Source organism: Antechinus flavipes, chromosome 2 (genome assembly GCF_016432865.1).
Source record: "Antechinus flavipes isolate AdamAnt ecotype Samford, QLD, Australia chromosome 2, AdamAnt_v2, whole genome shotgun sequence".
NCBI classification, from domain to species: domain Eukaryota; kingdom Metazoa; phylum Chordata; class Mammalia; order Dasyuromorphia; family Dasyuridae; genus Antechinus; species Antechinus flavipes.
In genome coordinates this window covers 373,718,950-373,738,868 of record NC_067399.1, presented here as the reverse complement: position 1 = coordinate 373,738,868, position 19,919 = coordinate 373,718,950, and the positions used below count along the sequence as shown (strand labels likewise).

General features: G+C 34.0%; 1 protein-coding gene across 1 annotated transcript in view; it reads left to right on the top strand.

Moving 5' to 3' along the window:
* DYNC1H1 (dynein cytoplasmic 1 heavy chain 1) overlaps positions 1-19,919 on the top strand; it is a 96,194-nt gene that overhangs the window by 14,440 nt on the left and 61,835 nt on the right. Inside the window, 14 exon segments of the mRNA XM_051978352.1 lie at positions 1,613-1,786; positions 1,938-2,193; positions 4,765-4,951; positions 5,393-5,664; positions 5,757-5,984; positions 7,533-8,609; positions 9,389-9,568; positions 12,636-12,785; positions 14,347-14,493; positions 17,458-17,598; positions 18,509-18,685; positions 18,810-18,920; positions 19,006-19,125; positions 19,581-19,820. Of these exon segments, the coding sequence (XP_051834312.1) occupies positions 1,613-1,786; positions 1,938-2,193; positions 4,765-4,951; positions 5,393-5,664; positions 5,757-5,984; positions 7,533-8,609; positions 9,389-9,568; positions 12,636-12,785; positions 14,347-14,493; positions 17,458-17,598; positions 18,509-18,685; positions 18,810-18,920; positions 19,006-19,125; positions 19,581-19,820 (3,460 nt within the window).

Genomic DNA, 19,919 nt, shown 5'->3' with positions numbered 1-19,919 from the left:
ATGCGTAATAAAGATGACATTTGATTCCTTTTATTGTGAATTAATGTTTCAAATTGATGTAACAGGTTAAATGAAGTGCTTTAAAAGCTGTAATAATAATGTTTAAAGCAGCATTTATTAAGCATCTACTGTGTATCAGGTACCATATTAAGCACTTTATAAATATGATCTCATTTCATCCTCTTAAAAACCCTGAGAAGCAGGTGCTATTATTACCCTTATTTTATAGAGGAAACTGAGGCAAATAGAGATTATATGATACAGCTCATAAGTGTTTTAAGACTGGATTTGAATTCAGGTCTTCCTAATTCTAGGCCCAGCCTTCTATCCCTTGTGCTATCTAGCTGCCTCTTAAAAATCACAGTACTGATAGTTTAAGATAGTTTAAGACCCAGATCATGAGTCTTATGGCACAGTTAACATTGTTCTGTTTCATGATCACTGCTGGTAATCCTTGTCAGAGAGTGCACAAAACGCCATTAGTCTATAGATGGGGAGGGAGAAGTTTAAGGAAATCATCATCTTTTAGTAGAAGACACTCAAAATACATGCCTTTCTGACAGGATAACTCAGTACTGATCTTTTAGCTGACTTATATGTTGATTTTTTAATTGTTCTTTTAAAATTATAAACTGATAAATGTGTAAAAAAGCATGATATTTTCATACTCAAAAGAGCAGAAAAAAATTATATTGGCTCTGTTAGTGGTTTTTAAAATTATATGTTAAATTTAACACAGTTCATGAACAATGCTGAGTTTTTTTGGTTTCCTTTCTGAACTTTTGTCTCTCTTTTGGGAATTTTTAAGTGTATTGTTGGGGGGGGGAGGGATGGTTGGCATCAGACACTAATTCTTTATGCCTATAACTCCCTTACCTCCTTGGCAACAAAAGCCCTCCTTTGTAACAAATAAAAAATGGTCAAAGAAAAAAAAAATCCACATTCTACATGTTGATACTGTCCAAAAGTATGTCTTACTCTGTATTTCTCGTCTGTTAGATTTATGTCAAGATGGTGAAACATTATTCCTCTTTATTCATATTTGGTCAGTGCATTATTCAGCATTAAGTCTTTCAGAGTTATTTTTCTTTTTGCTACTGTTGTATGAATTATTCTCCTATTCTTCCCTTTTAACTCTACATCAGTTAATATTTTTACGTGTATGGGTCTTTTCTGCCATTCTTTGCTCTCTTAGGGATATTTGCCAATTTATGGTGTCACTGGGTCAAAGGATATGTACAGTTTAGTAATTCTTGGGGCATAGATTCTAATTGTTTTCTGAAGCAGTTGAACCACTTTTCAGCCTCATGAGCAGTGCATTACTGTACCCCTCTTCCTACATTCCCTCGAACAACCATTAGTTTTCTTTTTGTCAGCTTTGCTAATCTGATGTGTATGGGGATGGGGGGAGACTAAAGAGTTTTAATTTACATTTTACTTTATAACCAGTAATTTAGAGCATTTTTTTTATGTGGTTGTTATAGCCTTTATTCTTTATTTTGAGAATTATCTGTTCATATGTTTAAAGTATTTATTTACTGGGAATGGTTGTTATGTTTAACTAAATTGAAATGTGATTAAAGATATATATTTTCTTCTATTTCCTTTTCAGTCTTGCATTCATTAAACGTACTCCAGTAATCGATGCTGACAAACCAGTATCTTCCCAGCTTCGAGTTCTGACACTGAGTGAAGATTCTCCATATGAGACATTACATTCCTTCATTAGCAATGCAGTGGCTCCATTTTTTAAGTCCTACATCAGAGAGTCTGGCAAAGCAGATAGGTAAAAATCTTTGATTTGTTTGAAATATTAAGCTAATTGCAAATATTGTTACATGTAAATAATACTACCTATTACAAAGAGGCAGAAAATTATATAAACTACAAATAGACTTTCAGCATGTTTTGATTTTAAGGAATTTCCTATTTTTCAGAGATGGTGATAAAATGGCTCCTTCAGTTGAGAAAAAAATTGCAGAACTTGAGATGGGCCTTCTTCATTTGCAGCAGAATATTGAAATTCCAGAAATTAGTTTACCAATTCATCCAATCATTACAAATGTTGCTAAACAGTGCTATGAACGTGGAGAAAAGCCAAAGGTTACAGACTTCGGAGATAAGGTTGAAGATCCAACTTTTTTAAATCAGCTGCAGTCTGGAGTCAATCGTTGGATACGAGAAATTCAGAAAGTAAGAAGTGAGGGAATGAACATCTAAAATGTTTCCTCTATAAACTGTAGTTTGAGATCTTCATGGGAGACAAGGTTTACATTTTTCTCTTACCCTTCTCCAAAAGAAAATATTAATACTAACCTTTATCTGATTGCTTGTTTTCTTTGGGAGGAGGAAGGAAGGCAGGAAAATTTGGAACTCAAAATCTTAACAAAAAATGAATGTTAAAAGCTATCTTTACATATAATTGGGGGAAATAAAGTATTATTAATGCTAATATTGAGGATTACTTTAGACTTTAGGTGAACTTGATGGTTTATATTTGAAATAGTAAAAGTAAACAATGATTTGTTTAGGATGTTTGAGGAATTGTTTTAAAAAGTGATAACCTTTAATTATGTGGAAATTCAGAATTGTAAGAGACATCAGCAGCATCTAGTTAAACACCTATCCAAAAGAATCTCTACTTCAAGAGGTCAGGCAAATGCTTATCTAGCCTCTCATTGAACATTTGACTAGAAAGGAAGCCATTTGAGGCTTCCCGTGAAAAGGAACCTACTGTCCCCTGAGGCAGCCCATTCCACTTATGAATACCTTTACACTAAGTTATCAGGAAGCTTTTCCTGAACATTAAATCCGTTTTTGCCTCTTTTCCTTTTCTGCCCTTTGCTCCTAGTTTTTTTCCTTTGAAACCAGTAAACAAATGTAAAATTTTTTCTATGTGACAGTCTTTTAAATATTTGATGACAGCTTTTATACCTCCTACTATTATGATGTAAAATGTTTTCTGTCCATACCATAGAACTGGTTGAAGGAACTAGGGATGTTTTCTCTAGGCTAAATATCCTAGTTCCTTCAACCAGTCCTGTGGTATGGACAGAAGACATTTTACATCATAATAGTGATAATAGCTTACATATATATTGTCTACTGTTCCAGACACTGTACCAAGTGCTTTTCCTTTATTATCACACAACAACCTTAGAAAGTAGGTATTACTATTATTCCTATTTCACAGATGAAAAAACTGAGGCAGTCAGAGTGATGTGCTCAGTCATATACATAATAAATACTGAGGCCAAATTTGAACTCAGGGCTTCCTGTCTCCATAGCTGGCACTCTTTATCTACTTTGCAACCTAATATATTAATGTCCTTCTTAAACTGATAGCGAGAACTGAGCACAATATTCCAGATATTGTCTTATTTTCTCTCTCCCTAAGACAGTAAGCAATCTGATACAGGTTATACATATATAATCATTTTAATCCTATTTCTATATTAATCATATTGTGAAAGAAAAATCAGAACAAAAGGGGAAAACCACAAAAAAAGAAAAAAGCAAAAACAGAAATAATATGCCTCAGTCTGCATTCAGTCTCCATAGTTCTTTCTCTGAATATTGATAACATTTTTCATTCCAAGTCTATTGAAATTGGCTTGGATCACTATATTGCTGAGAAGAGCATAGTCTTATAGTTGATCATGTGATAGTATTTTTGTTTTACTTTTTTTAATTTATTTTTTTCTGGTTTTATAGGTACATTTGCTTTTTTAAAAATTTCCTCATGAATCCTGTTGGGGAAGACAAATCAGTACAAAAAGGAAAAATGGGAGGGGGGAGGGAAGGAGGGCTGGAGAAGTGACTAAAGCATGTATTGATTTACATTTAGTCTTCATAGTTCTCTCTGGATATGCAAATAGTGTTTTCCTTCCAAAGTTTATTGGGATTGCTTTAAATCACTGAGAAGAACCAAGTCTTTTATAGTTGATCATTACACAATCTGGCTGTTACTGTGTACAATGTATTTCTGATTCTGCTTGTTTCACTTAGCATCAGTTCTTGCAAATCTTTCCAATCCTTTCTAAAATTAGTTTGTTAGCTTTTTATAGAACAATAATATTCTATTATTTTCACATACCATAACATATTCAGCATTTCTCCAATTGATGGGCATCTACTCATTTTCCAACTCTTTGCTACCACAAAAAGAGCTACTACAAACATTTTTGCACATGTGGGTCCTTTTCCCTCTTTAATGATTTCCTTGGAATACAGAGCTAGTAGTGGCACTGCTGGGTCAAAGGATATACACAGTTTGATAGCCCTTTGGGGATAGTTCCAGATTGCTCTCTAGAAAGATTGGATTATTTCACAATTCCACTAGTAATATATTAGTGTCCCTGTTTTCCCACATCCCCTCTATCCCTTACTTATCCCTTATCTTTTTCTATCAGATAATTGCCAGAGTGTGAAGTGATTTAATTTGTTTTTAATTTGCATTTCTTTAATAGTGATTTAGAGCATTTTTTCCATGTGACTATAGATGGATTTAATTTCATCATCTGAAAATTGTTCATATCCTTTGGTTAGTTAACGCAATAGTATTTTTAAAAATCTTTTCTGTTAGATTTGTTTGTGCTTATTTGTACATATTTTCTTTCCTTATAGAACATAACCTCTTAGAGGGCAAGAAATGTTTGGTTTTTGTCATTGTATCCCCAGCACCTAGAATAGTGCCTGCTACATACTATATGCTTGTTTAATAGTTTGTTTTTTAATTGATTAACCTAATATTTGTCTTTAAAGGTGACCAAACTTGACCGAGATCCAGCATCAGGAACTGCCTTACAGGAAATAAGTTTTTGGCTAAATTTGGAACGTGCTTTGTACCGTATTCAGGAAAAGCGTGAAAGCCCAGAGGTTCTTTTAACTCTGGATATCTTGAAACATGGCAAACGTTTTCATGCAACAGTCAGCTTTGATACAGATACAGGTAAAAAAAAAAAAGTTCTAAAATCTAACTTGAGAATGTTTGATTTAGGTTTTTGTTTTTGTTTAGTTATAATGGTTAGTACTAATGATTTTTGGCAAAATTAATGATGTGCTGTGCTTCTTGGCCTAGGGATTATGTAAATTGAAAATCAGGACTTGATCCCTGATATTCTGACTTCTGCTATAATAGTGGTGGCACTAAGTGGTGCAGTGGATAGAGGACTAGCCCTCTATTTTTATATTTTTTAATTTTTAATGTCAGTCAACAATTTATAATGACATTTTATATATATTTGAGTTCAAATATGATCTCAGACACTTAACACTTCCTAGCTGTGTGTCCCTGGGCAAGTCACTTAACCCCAATTGCCTCAGCAAAAGAAAAAAAATTAGTTCACAATAGATATAAGAAAATGATTAACTTTTCTCTTTTATATTCTAGGTTTGAAACAAGCTTTAGAAACTGTAAATGATTATAATCCTCTGATGAAAGATTTTCCTCTGAATGATTTGCTATCCGCTACTGAGCTTGACAAAATAAGGCAGGCTTTGGTTGCAATTTTTACCCACTTGAGAAAAATCAGAAATACAAAATACCCTATTCAGAGGGCCTTGCGTCTGGTGGAGGCCATTTCAAGAGACCTGAGTTCTCAGCTACTCAAAGTATTGGGGACAAGAAAACTCATGCATGTGGCATATGAAGAATTTGAAAAGGTAAGTCTTAATGTTGTGATAAACAGTTCTTCAGGAAGATAGAAAAGAAGCTTGTTTTAAAAATATTTCCACTCTTCTTTATGCCCTGCTAGGTCATGGTCGCTTGCTTTGAAGTTTTTCAGACATGGGATGATGAGTATGAGAAATTACAAGTGCTGCTGAGAGACATTGTTAAGAGAAAAAGAGAAGAAAACCTGAAGATGGTATGGAGGATCAATCCCGCACACAGAAAACTTCAGGCCCGCCTTGACCAAATGAGGAAATTCAGGCGCCAGCATGAGCAGCTGAGAGCTGTCATTGTTCGAGTGCTCAGACCACAAGTAAGGTTCTAATACCAGATCACTGGAAGCGTTTTTTTCTCCTTATTATTCATGATTTGCCTATATTATAATCTGGTTGCTAGAATACACTTAAACACAAAGGTGTTTGTTTTTTTTTTAATTGATAACAACTTTTTATCAACATCAACTACTACTACATTCCTCCTTCCCCTCTTCTCCAAAGACCCTCCCCTGTAGCAGAGAATAAAAAAGGAGAAGAAAAGACAATTTAGTAAAAACATCCAACACATGACTCATGTATGACAGCATATACATTGTTCCATATTCCTCCAAAGAGAGGAAGGAAGTATGTTTTCTCATCTCTTCTGTTGGGTATTTTTTTTTTCCTTGCTTCCTTTTCTCTCTCTTTTTCTCCCCCAATTCACATTTCTTCCAGTCAAATCAATCTCATCATTCATTACTTCATGGCATAGGTAGATTTTCTTGCATTGTCTATCATGCACATCCTTGCCTTATATCTTCTGAGTCTATTTTTGTTTCCTGCTTTTCCAGCAATCCAAAATCTAGTTAAAAGCTTACCTTCTGGGAATATCCCCCAAGTGATTTCACTTTCTACTTGTAAACATTCAAATATTTAAGTACTTAATGTTCTGTTGTACTAAGTCTTGCAATGACAATTAGTATGCTTTTTAAAAATTGCTTTATAATGCTAAATAGTGGGTCACATTTTTCAGGTGTTTAGCTAGATTATAATCTGTAGATCAGGGATTTTAGCATTTACTGTAGGGATTAGTACATGTCAGATCAACAAGAAATTGTTGATTGACATTAAGAAAAATTACTTTTTTTTTCTTAACTTGTAGACATCTGATTTAATGTCAAAATGTTAAACTATTTTCACCTATTAAGTTTATACTGCAAATTTGAAAGTATCCTTTGCAATTATTCTTGTTTTATAATCAGTTTAATCTTTCCTAAACCATGGTATAAATGATGGTTTTGGTGATAGTTTGTATACAGATATAATTGGTAGGTTAAGAAATTATTATAGAAATCTAACATTAGGGTTAGCTAGGTGGTACAGTGAAGAGAGCACCAGCCCTGAAGTCAGGAGGACTGAGTTCAAATGTGGTCTGAGACACTTAATTCTTCCTAGCTGTGTGACCCTGGGCAAGTCACTTAATCCCAATTGCCTCAGCAAAAAAGAAAAGTAAAGAAATTTAGTATTAAAATACAGGAACACTTTTCCCCCCCAAAATAACTAGAACCATTTAGAACTGCTATTGAGCAAAAGACCTATCTTCAGTATATACTTTATAGCGGAAATATATAATTCAGATTTACCAAAAGGATAATGAAAAACTAAATATTGAAAGTACAGGTTTGTTCTGGATTACAAGCAGAGGAATTTTCTTTTTATAGTAACTCTTTTTCGTGTTATTGTTTGTGCTGTGGTAATGAAATGATTGAATTAAGATGAAATATACATGATAGTATCTTTCTATGCAATACATAATGCAATGTAGTGCCCATGCTGAGTGAAATTCAGACCTTTTAAATGTTTTTTGCTTCCCATTTCCTCTTTAGGTCACTGCTGTTGCCCAACAGAGTCAAGGAGATGTGCCTGAACCCCCAGATATGAAAGTAGCTGAAGTTCTTTTTGATGCTGCTGATGCTAATGCTATTGAAGAAGTAAACCTTGCTTATGAGAATGTCAAGGAAGTAGATGGGCTAGATGTTTCTAAAGAAGGTACAGAAGCTTGGGAGGCTGCGATGAAGAGATACGATGAGAGAATTGACAGAGTAGAAACCCGAATCACTGCTCGCCTTAGGGATCAACTTGGTACAGCAAAGAATGCGAATGAAATGTTCAGAATCTTCTCCAGATTCAATGCCCTGTTTGTCAGGCCTCACATTCGTGGTGCCATTCGTGAATATCAAACACAGCTAATCCAGCGTGTCAAAGATGACATTGAATCTCTTCATGACAAATTCAAGGTTCAGTATCCCCAAAGTCAAGCCTGTAAAATGAGTCATGTTCGTGATTTGCCTCCAGTATCTGGGTCCATTATCTGGGCTAAACAGATTGATAGACAACTTACTGCCTACATGAAGCGGGTTGAAGATGTCCTGGGCAAAGGTTGGGAGAATCATGTTGAAGGTCAGAAGCTCAAACAGGATGGAGATAGTTTCCGCATGAAGCTTAACACTCAAGAAATATTTGATGATTGGGCAAGGAAGGTGCAACAGCGTAACCTTGGCGTTTCTGGTCGTATTTTCACCATTGAAAGCACTCGAGTTAGAGGCCGAAGTGGAAATGTTCTTAAACTAAAAGTTAACTTCCTTCCTGAGATCATTACACTTTCAAAAGAAGTTCGAAATCTCAAGTGGCTTGGTTTTCGTGTTCCACTGGCAATTGTGAACAAGGCTCATCAGGCAAACCAACTTTATCCATTTGCTATCTCTCTGATTGAAAGTGTTCGTACATATGAGCGGACCTGTGAAAAAGTGGAAGAACGCAATACCATTTCCCTTTTGGTGGCTGGCTTAAAGAAAGAAGTACAGGCGCTGATTGGAGAAGGCATTGCCCTGGTATGGGAATCATACAAACTTGACCCATATGTTCAGCGGCTGGCAGAGACCGTGTTCAATTTTCAAGAAAAGGTTTGTTTTATCTTAAAAATAATTTGAAAAGGATTTAAAATATTATCACCATTCCATAAAATCCATGGGATTTCATATTGCCATGCCATAAAATCCATGGAATTTCGTATGTGTTAAGAGTAGAGATAGGTAATCTGGTAGTAGATAGATAGCCAGCTCCAAACCAGGAAAAGCTGGGCTCAGATCTGGTCTTTGATATATACTGGCTTGGATGACCCTGAGCAAGTCACTTAACTTCTCCACACTCAGGGCAGCTCACTAAGACCACAAGTTTCAGAGAAGGTACTGTTGTACATTGGTAAGGGAAATTTCCTTAGCAGGGAGTCCCACCTACTAAGGAATCTACAATTTATCTTCGTTCCTGTTCCTTTGTTGAGTATTCTGGTTATGCATTAGATATTTTAATAGACAAAATAGCTACAATGTTTTATAACTTTGATAATTAATTTCCACCGAAGATAAACAAATTCAGTGTTTTAGGATTGGTTTTAGCCATACTTAACGCTGAAAATTGAACAGTGGAAGGAAAATTCTCTTTACTCAAACTATTTAAGGATATTAACTTGATGATAAATGTGTTTTCATACAAATCTAGCTCTGAAATTGAAGGTGTATCATCAGAAATTGAAATTAACCTCCCCGAGTATTTGGTTCTTTTCTTTCTTTCATTATAACCCCCCCCCCAAAATTACTCAGATAACTAGGGGTAAAGTGGACAAATTGATATTGTTGCAACAAACTTAAATAATGGCTTAAATATAATATTTAATGCTTTACAGGTGGATGATCTGCTTATTATTGAGGAAAAAATTGACCTTGAAGTTCGGTCCTTAGAAACTTGTATGTATGATCACAAAACTTTCTCTGAGATCTTGAACAGAGTCCAGAAAGCTGTGGATGATTTGAATCTTCATTCCTATTCCAATTTACCCATTTGGGTCAACAAACTTGACATGGAGGTAAGGGATGGTACTAGGAGTCTCCTTATAATTGTTTTTTTCATTGAGGAAGGTAGCAATAATTTCCTTTTCTAAGGTTAATCAAAGCAGTGCCCAGCTTAGTATTGAGTTATATTCTAAAATGTAATTTTATAAATTGGAAATTTGGAATATTTCTTGAAAGAAGAATGTAGGCCATCATTTCCAGTAGAATCTTATAAAGGCAAAGGGAAATGGTAAATTCCAAGACTAGCTTCAAAATTCTCATTTAATTTCTAATGAAATTAACTAATACTATTTTTGAGTTGCAGAGGTTCATCTTACATAAGAGGTGGAAGGAGGAGGGTAGGAAAAGTTTTTCATCTTTCTTGGGTATAGAGTAAAACTTCAAAATTAAGGAATTTTTATTTGTAGACCCTTCTATTTCCCTTTCTATACTCATCTTCTCTTGGAGCTTCCAATCTGTCTGCATCTCAGAGTGGCACTCTTATCTCAAGGATTCTAAGGTTGTTTTTTCCTCCTACTCCAAAATCAAAAGTACCCATGTCCTCATTATTACCAGTTCCGAGTGTCAAAAAGGAAACTCTTTGATAGAACTAATTAATGCAGATGCTTTTGAAGCACATGTTGTTTAGAAGAGGATTTTTGTTAATTCAGCTAATTGGTGGACTTTCAAATATAACAAAGTGAAACAGAAAAAGCATTTCCTTGATCTCCCTCAATACCCTCCTTTCTTTAAGTTCTATGTGATTATGTGTGAGGGGATATGCTTGTGTGTAGGGTGTTTGCTTGCAGGTAGCTCAGTTGGTGGGGCATAATGGACAGGGCTGACAATTTTATTTAACAAACATTTATATAGGCACTTATTCTAAGGTGGGAGAGTTATAAAGAGAAATAAAATCAAACCTTTCTAACTGCATTTATTATCTAGCAGAAATAAAAACAGATACTTAAATTGATACAGAAATTATAATACATTTGTACATGAGAGACTACAAGGTCCCACCTTCTTACTCTCACTTTCCATAATCTGTTGCCAAATTTTATTGTTTCTACCTTTATATTATCTCTTGTATATGTCCCCTTTTCTGATACTACTACTACCCTGGCATAAGCCTTCATCACTACATGCCTCTACATCTATTAGTTGATCTCTTTCTTAACTGTGGTTCACCCATTCAACTATCAAAGTGATTTTCCTATAGGGAAGGTCCAACCATGTCGCATCCCCCTCCCCAAGGCCTCCTGCACTTTTCCATTCAATAAATTCCAATGGCTTCCTATTACTTCCAGTATCAAGTAAGAAAATCCTGTTTGGCTTCAAAACAAAACAAAACAAAAAAACCCTTCATAATTCAGTTCCTTCCTATCTTTCCAGTCTTTTTTATACTATATTCCTCTCCATGTGCTCTTATTTTCCAGGGATACTGGCCTCCTTGTTCTTAGACAAAACCTTTCATCTCCCAACCCCATGCATTTTCACTGGCTGTCCCCATGTTCTCCTGCCTTCCTTCCAAGTCTCAACTAAAATCCCACTTTCTTCTGGAAGCCTTTTCCTGCCACTATCTTCCTCTTACAGCTAGTATCTCCCCCCCATTTGAAAATGAGCACCATGAGGGTAGAGATTGTTTTTGTTTTACTTTGTACCTTTAGCACAATCTTTGGCACTTATGTGCTTAATAAATGATTGTTGACGGTTGTCTGAGGATCTCAGATAAGAAAAGAGGTCTTCTGGGCTTGATGATACTGCTTCCTTTAAGCATTTGAATTTCCACTCTATAAAGGATTAAGCTATTGATAGATTCAGGGAATTGGAAATGAGATTGGCTTGGGGAGATTGTTTGAGAAGCAAAGAATTTCTACTAAGTATCATGAGGTGTTAAGTCAGGTCTAAATGAAACCAGCCATTTAGACTAGGATCTATTATATTCCTTTTTCTCTCAACATTTTTTCCTTTTTTGTCAAGGTTTTATAATAACTAATCTGTTTTTGAGTTTTTAGACACATTTACAAGCTCTGAGAGGTCCTGGCTTTCACTTCTGCATTTTTAAGTTTAAAAAACTTGTTTCACCTGATGCTTACTGGCTCCCAGCTTCTTATTGTAGGGCATTGGTGTCCTAAAAACAAATTCCAATTAAGATGCTTGAGGCAAGGGGATCAATTAGGAGACTGTTGCATTAGTTAATCTAGGTGAGAGATAAGAGCCTGAAATAAGGTGGAATGTATAAAAAATAAGCTGCATCTGAGAGATGTCAGTGAACTTAAAATACAAAGTTTGGTAACTGATTGGCTGTGTGGGGTAAAGAATGGAGGATAATGCCTAGAGTTACAAGTCTGGGAGAATTGGAGAATAGTTTTCTCCTTGACAATAGTGGGAAATTAAAAAGAAACACGGGATTTGTAAGATGGATGATGAGTTCTGTTTTAGACATGTTGCAGTCATAATGCTTGTTGGGATGCTGATATTGAAAAGAGAATAGATAGTTGGTAGAGAGACTAGCATTGGACATATAGAGATCCTCAGATCTTCACTGACTGACTGATCTGCCTGGAAGATAATTTGTCCTTGATGTAATTATGTAAGAGATGATATAATTATCAAGAGATAGTAAATATAAAAAAGAGAAGACACAGGTCAGAAGCTTAGGGTATCCTCACAGGTAGGGACAGAATATAGATGATGAATCAGTGATGAAACAGGTAGGAGATGATCTAGGAGACAGTTGTGCCATGAAAACAGAGGAGACAGAACATCCAAGATGATGGGGGTAGAGATGGGTATAAGCAGTGTTATATGTTCTGCAGAGAATTCAAGAAAGATAAAGAAAAAAGATCTTTGAATGTAAAAATTAAGACATGTTAAAGTACTTTCATAGACAGCCATTTTGGTTGAATGATGAGATCAGAAGTCAGATAAGTTGAAGAGTGAGGAAAAAGAGGAAGTAGAGGCAATTAATAAAAATCAGTAGAGGCATCCCTTTCACAGGTAAAATGCATAGGATTGTTTGTGCTTTTGGAAGATTGTGTGGTGAAAAAGAGGAGGTGGGATAAAAAAATTTCTTGGTTAATAGCATTTCTTTTTCTTTAGATTGAAAGAATATTAGGTGTTCGTTTGCAAGCTGGCCTGAGGGCTTGGACCCAAGTTCTTCTTGGACAGGCTGATGATAAAGCTGAAGTTGACATGGATACAGATGCCCCTCAAGTTAGTCACAAACCAGGTGGCGAGCCTAAGATTAAAGTAAGTATCCCAGGATCAGGGCAGCCTTCTGAGACTTTTAATTGATAAATCTCATTCAATATCTTCTTCATGCACCAGGTGTGACTTAGCAAATAATAAGTAGATATTCTTCAAGAACTTAAAAGGCTTAAAAGTCGATGACTCACCCAGCATTTTTCAGAGAATCTTTGTTACTGGTTTAGCATTTTTAAAGGCAGAATAATAAATTAAAGATAAAATAGTAAGTAGAGCTCCCACAATACTTTTCTGTTCTTTCTTATCCTACATATCTTTTGCCTACCAATTATTCTTATTAGTAGGAACCATTGCAAACCTTAGTTTAGTTTTAATTTAGAAAAATAATTCTATGTGCAACAAGAGAACTGTTCGGTTCTGCATACATAGATTGTATCTAGGCTACACTGTGACATATTTAACTTGTGTAGGATTACTTGCCATTTGGGGGAGGGGGTGTAGGGAGGGAGGGGAAAAATCGGAACTGAAGTGAGTGCAAGGGATAATGTGGTAAAAAAAAAAAAAAATTACCCAGGCATGGGATCTGTCAATAAAAAGTTATAATTTAAAAAAAAGAAAAAAAGAACTGACCAGCAGGATAAATACAAAGAAGCTTGGAGAGACTTACATGAAGTGATACTTAGTGAAATGAGCAGAACCAGGAGATCATTATATACTTCAACAATGATACTATATGAGGATGTATTCTAATGGAAGTGGTTATCTTTGACAAAGAGTAGATCTAACTCGGTTCCAATTGATCAATGATGGACAGAAGCAGCTACACCCAGAGAAGGAACACTGGGAAATGAGTGTAAACTATTTGCATTTTTGTTTTTCTTCCCAGGTTATTTTTACCTTCTGAATCCATTTCTCCCTGTGCACCAAGAGAATTGTTTGGTTTTGCACACATATATTATATCTAGGATATACTATAACATATTTAATATGTATAAGACTGTTTGCCATCTAGGGGAGGGGATGGAGGGAGGGAATGGAAAAGTTGGAACAGAAGTGAGTGCAAGGGATAATGTTGTAAAAAATTACCCAGGCATATGTTCTGTCAATAAAAAGTTATAATAAAAAAAAGAAAAATAATTCTACTCAGATAGTCAGAAATATTCAAAATAAATCTACTTCCTTTTTTCCTACCTGGTAAATTTTTCTGTATTCGAGCAGTGTGGGCAGAGGAATGAGAACTAGATTTGGTCAGAATCACTATGTTCAAATCTAGGTTCCTACACCTAATTGTATTATAACAATAAACAAGTTATTTAACCTTTCTAAGCCTTGGGCTTCTCATTTTTATTTTGAAAATAATAACTTGCATAATCTTTTCAGAGTTGTTGTGAAGAAAATACTTTCCAAACATTAAAACATTTCTAAGCATTACAAACAACCCAACAGCATGAAATGAGAATTAGAATTAGAGAAAAAAGTAAGATTCTATCTAATAGAAAACAAGTTTTGGCATTCTGACTTAACATGTTATAAAATTCAGAGAAGGGAGGGGTTTATGTTTGTATGTATAACTTCATGTTACTTAATTGGCAATTTATTTTTCCAGAATGTTGTTCATGAATTAAGAATAACCAATCAGGTGATTTATTTGAATCCACCAATTGAAGAATGCAGATACAAGCTCTATCAAGAAATGTTTTCCTGGAAGACAATAATACTTTCACTTCCCAGGATTCAGAGTCAGAGGTATCAGGTAAGCACTTTAATAACAATGGTTCTTAACTATTTTATCCTATAACTGACTTAATATGAATTAGCCACTGGTCAAAAGATTCCTATGATGTTCTCCCTCTCAAAAAAAGCCTGTTACACAATTCTTTCTGTAGATCTGCACAGAATGTTTTTTTAAGTACATGAGAAATTAAACATCTCAGTTCCAATGCTGTCTTCCTTCTCTGTGTCTCTCTGAATCTCCTTTTTTTCTATGTTCCATTAGTGCTCTTGTCTTTCTTCTATTATTTTGAAATTCCTATCTCTAGCATTTTCCTGTCCAAATATAAAAAATATTTTTAAAATCTCCCCCTTATAACAGCTAAGCATAGTCAAGCAATGTCTCCATGCATTGGCCATGTCTTGAAAACATCTCATTCTATACTTGTAGGGAATCATTTCTCTGTCAAGATATGGGAAACATGAGTCATTTTTCTTGTTTCTTAATTATTCATTACATTTATCAGAGTTCTTAAGTCTTTCATAGGTTTTTTTTTTGGGGGGGTGGGGGGAATTTGGTTTGTTTTGTTTTTTACAATGTTACAGTTATTGTGTAAATAGCTCTACTTCAGCTCACTTCACAAAAGTCTTCTTAGGTTTCTCCGAATCTTTAACTTTTTTTATTTTAAATTTAATGAACACATCAGAAAAGAACATTTCCTTATATAAAGTAAGATAGAAAAAAGTATTATGTACAGAGGACTTTTTAAAAACCTATATAATAAATTCTTGTTACTGTCAGACTTTTTTTGCTTCTCTGTTTCCTTCTGAACTTTTTTGTATTTTTTATAGTGTTTCACTGACCCTCTTTTCTTTCATTTCTTTTTTTTTTCCTGCAAAAATTTTTTCTTATCCCCTAACCCTTTCCCCTCAAAAAGAAAGACACAATCATTGGAGCAAGTAAATACATTCAAAACAAAACAAGTTCACACATTAGCCATCTTCAAAAACTTATTTCTTATTATATACTTTGATTCTATTGTTCATTTGTCACAAGATAAGTAACATGTTTGAAAGTTTTTATTTACATTATTTTTGCTATCCTGTTGTTATCCTGGGTTTTGCTCACTTCATATTGCATCAATTTAAGGTTTCCCAGGTTTCTCTGAAACCTTGTCTTTCATTATGTTTTTATAGCACAATAATCCATTACTTTCCTGTATTAATATTTATTCAGCCATTTCTCAATTGATAGGCATCTTTTTAATTTCCAATTTCTTGCCATATTAAAAGAACTGTTATAAATATTTTTGGTATGTATAGGTCCTTTATTTAGCATCTTTAGAATATAAGCTCAATAGTAGTATCACAGTTTGAGAGTATATAGAGTTTAGGGACTTTTGGGGTGCAGTTCTACACTGCTTTCTAAAATAGCTGGACCAGTTCACAGTTCTGTCAGCAGAGCATTAGCATGCCTATCTTCCTACAAAACCTCCAAACAATTATCATTTTCCTTTTTGTCATCTTTACCAATATGATAATAAGATGGAACTTTACAATTTTAATTTGTATTTTTCTTAATGTTTTAGAGAATATTTTCATATAATTGTTGATAGTATGTCTGTTACTATTGTTTGACCACTTATCAATTGAGGAATAGTTTAATATATTGAGTCAGATCCCCATATAACTTAGATATACCTTTATCAGATGTATTTGCAAAAATTTTTCCCCCAGTTAATTTTTCCTTCCAATTTCAACTGTTGATTTTGTTTGTGCAAAAGCTTTTCATTTTTTTGTAATTAGAATTATCATATAAACAAATATTAAATTCTTAATATGTGCCAAGTTGTTGATATCCCATGATCCTCTCTTGTTTGGTGAACCATTTTCTTAATCTACAGTTGCCAAAGGAATCTTATTCCCTCTATTGTAATTTATTTGTGATGTGCTTTTATAGATCTATGTCATATATGCATTTGAAACTTATTGTGATTTTGAGTTTGAATTGGTCTTCACTTAAGTGTTGCTAGACTGTTTTTGAGTTTACTCATCAGTTTTGTGGACTAGTTTGTAATTGGAGTTAAACCAGCAAATCTTTGAAGACTAGAGAGAAGATTAGAGGAGGAAAGTAATCCAGTTAATGCTGATGTTTCTTGACATTGTCAAATTTGTCCATTACCAAATAAACATTTGGAGTTACCAGCTTTGCCCTCCTTAGTTTTGTTTTTTGTTTTTGTTTTGGAAGTTTGTTACTAATTAGATCCCTTATTTTAATGAGAAATATATTTTATAATCTTATCTCATCCAATTGCCTGCCTCTGGGCAAGAGATTGTCCCCAAAATCCCAGATTAACATTAACTTTTAAACATCTCTTTTTAAAAAAAAAATACTTTTAGGAACTCTTTTTTAGGGTTTTTGTTTTCTTTAATCACACATATTGTTTAATACATAATACATAATAATGATCTAAAAAAGTAAGTGGTAGCTGATATTGTGATATATATACTTTCAAAATTGACATTTTAAAACTAATTATGTGTTTCACTGTTGCTCTCTGCTAAGACATTGGTAGACATTAAAAATTCAAACGTCTTTACATTCATGGAATTTAATTTAGCTAGGAAGTCCTATCAGATTCTTTTTTTCTTAACTGTTACTCAAATTTTATCAATCATTTTGAATTGTATCATTTTGCCTGAAGTATTAGTAAGGCTTATTAATTTGTTTCAACTCTTTGCCAGGAATAATTTTTTTTTAATCAAACATTGAGTTTATCTGTTGTATACTTAAGTAATCCAGTACATCATACCATATTTTCTTAATTTGATATAAATCTTGTTAGCGAGAATTGAGTTGTACTATATGGTGATTTGTAGTACGTAAACTTGGCATCCTAATTGTTATTTTCCCAGTTAATATATCATAGATGCAATGTGGACTTTGAGGAGCTCAACACTGTTTTTTATACATTTGGCTTGTACTCAGAGGTTCCTTTTTTATTAGGTGGGTGTACATTATGAATTGTCTGAAGAAGAAAAGTTCTACAGGAATGCTTTAACAAGGATGCCTGATGGTCCTGTTGCTCTTGAAGAGGCTTATTCTGCAGTTGTAGGCATTGTGACTGAAGTTGAGCAGTATGTCAAGGTAATAGCCTTTATTTAAAACTCTGGGTCCAAAAAATAAATAAATAAATAAATAAATAGAACTCTGGTTCAATTTTCTCGAGCTTTTATAATAAGCCCTAAAAATATGCAGTTCAAAAGTATTTTCATTTTTTAAAAATCCACTCCCTATCTTAAGTTTTGTCTCACAAATATGAAGATGAACATTTTATATATATATAATGATTGGCTTGTTTAGAAATATTTATATTTAAATCCATCTTAGGAATGGGGTATTTTCTTAGGTTAGCTATAAACAATTTAAACTTTGCTTCCCCAAATCTGAACATTTTAAGACTAAAGAGTGAGGTTTCCATGTTTTCTGTTAAAAATTGATAGATTCATGTGGAATATGAATAGAGTCAGTAATAGACTTTAACTTGATTTAAGCTATGAAATTGAGAGCATTATAAGTATCTGTTGTATTTCAAAAATCATCTGTGTTACAAGAAGAAATTTTCACACTTGAAAAGCAGAAGTTCTAGTTTCCTCCATTTTGGTTTACACATCAACAACAATATTGAAGAATAATGGATAGCATTCACAGTTATCATGCGTTGGAAACTCTCTTTATGGAAAAAGAGAATGGGATTTGGATACTTTTCTCCAAGTGTGGATAGGATCTGGACCTATGCTTTACTGGTATAGGGCACCTCTCATGTAAAGAAACTCTGCACTACTGCAGGTTGGCACATTTCTGCAACTTAGAATCTTAGAACATTGTCTATAGCACTGAGAGATTTAAGTGACCAGAGCCATTTATTGTCAGGGAATAATTAGAACTCATGTCTTTGTGCTTCCAAAGCCAACTCTTTGGTCCCAGTGCTATTCTGTTTTTTTCTAGTTTCTGAACATTTTTAACAATATTAATTAGTCATTTTCTATATTTCCAGGTTTGGCTTCAGTATCAGTGTTTATGGGATATGCAGGCTGAGAACATCTACAATAGACTTGGAGAAGATCTGAATAAATGGCAAGCTCTCTTGGTTCAAATCAGAAAAGCCAGAGGAACTTTTGACAATGCAGAAACTAAGAAAGAGTTTGGACCAGTAGTTATAGATTATGGCAAGGTAAGTTGTATTATTGAAAAGCTGGGGACAATTCACAAAAGACCAAATTTATTTTGTATAAAATGTAACTGAAACATAAACTTCTAAAACAAAGCTAAATGTTATAATCTTATTCTCTTAACAGGTACAATCTAAGGTGAATTTGAAGTATGATTCTTGGCATAAAGAGGTCCTCAGTAAGTTTGGACAAATGCTGGGGACAAACATGTCAGAATTTCATTCACAGATCTCAAAGGTAAGATGTAATTTTTGTAATATTGATTAGTCTACATACATAACTTTGTTTTCATATTGAAATTACTGTACTTTTTTTTTAACAGTCTCGACAAGAATTAGAACAACATTCTGTGGATACAGCTAGCACATCTGATGCTGTGACATTTATAACATATGTTCAGTCTTTAAAACGGAAGATCAAGCAGTTTGAGAAACAAGTTGAGGTAAGGTGGTTCATGGCTGCATGAGAATAGTTTAATTTTTATAAGACAGACCAACAATATTTATCTTTATTGAAAGTTATTTCTGTAATTTATCTCAGCTATTTTTTGAGGATGTAAGTTCAATTATTAAGGATTTTCTTAGAATTGGCCATTTTTACTGTAGTTGTTGATAGTAAAATAATCAAATACAAATATTCTTGAGGTTTAAAATAAGAGGGAGGCCAATATACAGTTTTCAAATACCCTTTAACGTAGTCAATATCAAGGAAATCTATGATCATTTGGTCAAGACCACCAATAGTGAATGGTTGGTTAAACTATGGGAATTAAGATTAAAGTCATAAAAGATATCCTTTATCTTGGTTTAAACTGTGTGGTCATGTGCATCTGTTGTACTAAAGATATTATTTATATTTCAAGAAGTACATGATGATCTTTGTTTCTTAAATTAAAAGCTTTACCGCAATGGCCAGCGCTTGCTTGAAAAGCAAAGGTTCCAGTTTCCTCCATCATGGTTATACATTGATAATATTGAAGGAGAATGGGGAGCATTCAATGATATCATGCGTCGCAAAGACTCTGCCATTCAGCAACAAGTGGCCAACCTCCAGATGAAGATTGTCCAAGAGGATAGAGCAGTGGAGAGCCGAACAACAGATTTACTCACAGATTGGGAAAAAACAAAACCTGTTACTGTAAGTCGTGTGTGTGTATGTGTGTAAGCATGTGCCCGTTTAGAGTAGAAACCTAGATTTATCAAAATATTTTATTGAACCACTTATCTCCATCTAGCC